The 3,576-nt window shown below is 45.7% G+C and overlaps 1 protein-coding gene across 1 annotated transcript; it reads right to left on the bottom strand.

Moving 5' to 3' along the window:
* Positions 1–375: 375 nt before the first annotated feature.
* Positions 376–2,202, bottom strand: LOC120833345 (G-protein coupled receptor 151). Its single transcript, XM_040200387.2, has one exon. It carries the CDS (start codon positions 1,843–1,845, stop codon positions 706–708), a length of 1,140 nt encoding a protein of 379 aa, XP_040056321.1. The 5' UTR covers positions 1,846–2,202; the 3' UTR covers positions 376–705.
* Positions 2,203–3,576: the final 1,374 nt, after the last annotated feature.

The following is a 3,576-nucleotide window of genomic DNA, read 5'->3' as shown; positions in this document are numbered from 1 at the left end:
AAAAAACTATCTTAAACCGCGCCTATTAATCGTCTATAACAAGTATAGTTTGGTATAGGTGTTATAACACTGTCGTAACATATTTATTTTATGGCAACTTGTCTGTTTGTGACTGAGACTCTGAAGTCATTCAGAATAAAGACACTGACTCACTTTTACACCACTGAGTTATAAAAATGCCTAAATGTCACTTTCAATGGAAATGTGATGATTGACTTAAAACATGTAACTGGATTAGTTGTGATTTTAATCAAATGATCTCTGCATGTCATCTTGTCTGAATTAAATGGAGAGATTTTATGATTGAACTGTATTTGATCCGTGATTAAAGAAGACTCAATGCTTTTACCTTTGCAGGAAGAAAAACAACAGCAGTTCTATATTTGTTTTAATATTCATGTTACACACACAGTCACAAATCACTCGTTGATGCGTGACAGTTGATATTTACATTGGTTAATAAAGGTGTTCTACTTGACAGTGCATCAATACTGCAGGCAAGAACAGATATTCAAAATACATAGTTTACAACGTGTTACATAAAACAAAACCCGATTTATTTTACACCTAATCAAGCTCACGACAGCAAACAGCCGTTGAACGAGGGTCTGCACGGTGGGTCAACACACTAAACCAGCTGAGAACAAGTTGAACTCTTCTGCTCAAGAATAGACACATAAATAAAAGAATAATTTTACATCTGATTCACAACATCTTCTCCTCTCTTTCCCACGGAACCGGATCCTGCTCCTCCTCGACGTGCGTATTCCTGCGCCCTGTCCAAAAGTGCTCCACATCTGGGATGGTCTTCTCCGTCTCCTGCGACACCGCGTTGCCGACGGCGTTTTCTTCCACTTCCACTTCCGCTCCGTTCCCCTCCGTCTTGGGACACTGGGTGCCGCGGAGGCGCTTCGTGCCTCTGCAGGTGGCCATGAACCAGATGGTGATCAGACCTTGGCGCACCTCGTCGTACATGGTCATCAAGATCACCGGAGAGAGGGCGCTGCATGCGTAAAGGAGAACTTGCGCAAAGATGACCAAGCCCACGGGCGGTTTGTTGTACCCAAGCCGTATCCAGGTGAATGCCCCCCACTCCGGCAGCAGCATGAGCCCGAGGGCGCTGCTTAGACACAGTAAAACCAGGGTAATTTTGCTCTGGTGCCGCGGGGTGGGTGCGTTGTTCACCGCGGTGTGCAGCACTTTGGTGTGGTAGGCAACGGTGAAGATGACCGGCGCCACGAAGGCTGCAGTGGGATAAATCTTGTAGAACAAACTCATGAAGTTGGACGCGCAGAGCGGCATTTCAGAGACGCAAATAGTGTCGCGGCCATGCTTCACCAGAGTGGCGAAGAGCAGCTGGGGGATCGGAAACATCATCGACACCATCCAAACGAACGCCAGGGCTCCGTGGATCCACGTCGGGCTGTAGAGGGGCCCCGTGGCGGTGCTTGGCACAAGCGTGTGTTTGGCTCTGGTGGTGACTGCAAGGATTAAAGTTTTTGCAATCACACACGAGTGCTGGAACCAGTCCGTGGTGCTGCAGACAAAGCTGCCCAGGGTCCAGGTCTGCTTGTAGTAGGTGAAGGCGCGCACCGGAGCGCACAGCAGCAGGATCGCCAAGTCCGTGGAGGCCAACGAGGCGAGGAGCGCTTTCACCTCGGAGCCCTTTCCGTTCCTAAAGTCACGGATGAAAACCATCAAAATGAGCAAATTCCCAACAGCCCCGGACACGCAGATCCCGATGAGGACGACCGGTATGGCTGTCCTGGTGTCCTCCCCCTGGAGAAGTTGCACTCCTCCGACGAAATCAAAAAAGGAGACATTTGCTGGTCGATTAAAATCCATTCTCCTCCCGAGATAATCTAAAATTCGAGCTCCTCGAAGTTGGGGAGGGGGAAAAGAAAAATCTCGCACTCAACAAATGAAATGAAATGTTTGTGTTGAACTTTTCTCCGCAGATTGCAGGTCGGCGGGCGGGGGAGGAGCTGTCCGCGGCGCCGCGGTGCTGAAACGCTGCTGACAGGGTCGTGATCGTATCAGCGAGTGGGTGAGCGGGCGGGCAGGTAGGCTATTTCAAGTGCTGCCATTTAGCATCGTCAACCACTCACGTCATTTTTTTTTTTCATCAGTGAGGCTGCGGGCTGTAGGCAACACAAATGTGAGCGCAGCGTGATGTGGTTCACGTTCACAAGCCTCGGAGGGATCACGGCTGGTGTGGCGTGTCAGATATGTATCTCAAAGAAACATAATTATCCGAGGTTATCTATTTGGATTCGACGGTAAGAGGTTAAAACATGTTTCTGTTTATTTGGCATCATGCTAAAAATGAAAAACCGCAGATATCAAATCTTCAAAACTTGCAAATACTGAAGTCCACGTGTGAAACTACACGTGGTATTGATTAGGCTGCATTGGCACGTTGTGGAAAATCCAACATGACACCTTGTTTGTTCATTTGAGACCTCTGCAGGGAACCGTCTGGAGATTCACTGCAGGCTTGATGTCTTATTATTATTAATGGGATGCATTTTCACCTCCAATAAACAGATTGTAAAACTCTAAACTCTAAATCTGCTGATATAAATACCGGTTATGTCTTATGTGTTGTTGCACATAAAACTGGGGAAGCAGCTTGCTGTGACCTATAATGAATGTGACTGATAGAAGAAAAACAGATATTTTTACGACGACATTTACAAACAAGCTGCATGAGTAAGAATCCACGAATGAGCTGTAGGTTGTAATGTTTTAAATGCATTCACACCTCACTCATTTATTTGAAGTTTAAAAACGAAATGGCAATCCATGCTCATTATCAGTCCCACACGGTGCACCAAGCAGTGAGGTGTGTTTACTTGACATGAAGAGCATCCGGATAATGAAGGGGCGGAAGGGTGAGGGTGGGGTGGTGTTGGGGGGAGAAGAGGGCGAGGGGGTTGTATGTGGAGAGGTGAGGGTGCCCACTCAAATGCTGTCACCTCCACTTAGAGAGTTGGTTGCTAGGAGACCGGAGCCACCATCACAGTATGGGGTTAGGAAGATGTGAGGCATCGTGAAGTAGTGCGAGATATGGACGGATAGAGAGGCTTTAAAGCGACTCTGGAGCTTTAGATGTAATGAATGAATAATGACAACGGTGTGATAGCAGAGGGTCAAAACTCTTTGGTGATATTTAAAGGAATGACAAGCAGCGATGCTGCCCTTGTGAGAGCAATCTGGGATAATTTATGTTTTATGGACTTTGCAAGGCTAAGAATTACCAGTAGGTTTCTGCTCCTGCTGACCTTGCTTCTATAAAAAAAAGTGTAACGCAAACATAACACTCAAATCAGCATTTCTTTACGCAATGATCCTCTGGTAAAATTCCTGTTTCCCACATCTGCTACATATTTCCAGATTGATGATCAGCAATATGTATAAATATTTTGAGCCTCAGTGATCAAGATGAAGAAAACCAAAAAATGAAAATAAGTAGTACCATAATGTTTGATAACATCAATAACCACAAAACAAATAGAAATCATATAAAATCATATTTAAAGACGGGATTATCCCAAATTAAAAGATAGATGAAAA

The sequence above is a fragment of the Gasterosteus aculeatus genome, chromosome 15 (genome assembly GCF_964276395.1).
Source record: "Gasterosteus aculeatus chromosome 15, fGasAcu3.hap1.1, whole genome shotgun sequence".
Taxonomy (NCBI): domain Eukaryota; kingdom Metazoa; phylum Chordata; class Actinopteri; order Perciformes; family Gasterosteidae; genus Gasterosteus; species Gasterosteus aculeatus.
The sequence above is the reverse complement of the archived record's forward strand: the minus strand, read 5'-3'. Positions and strand labels throughout refer to the sequence as shown.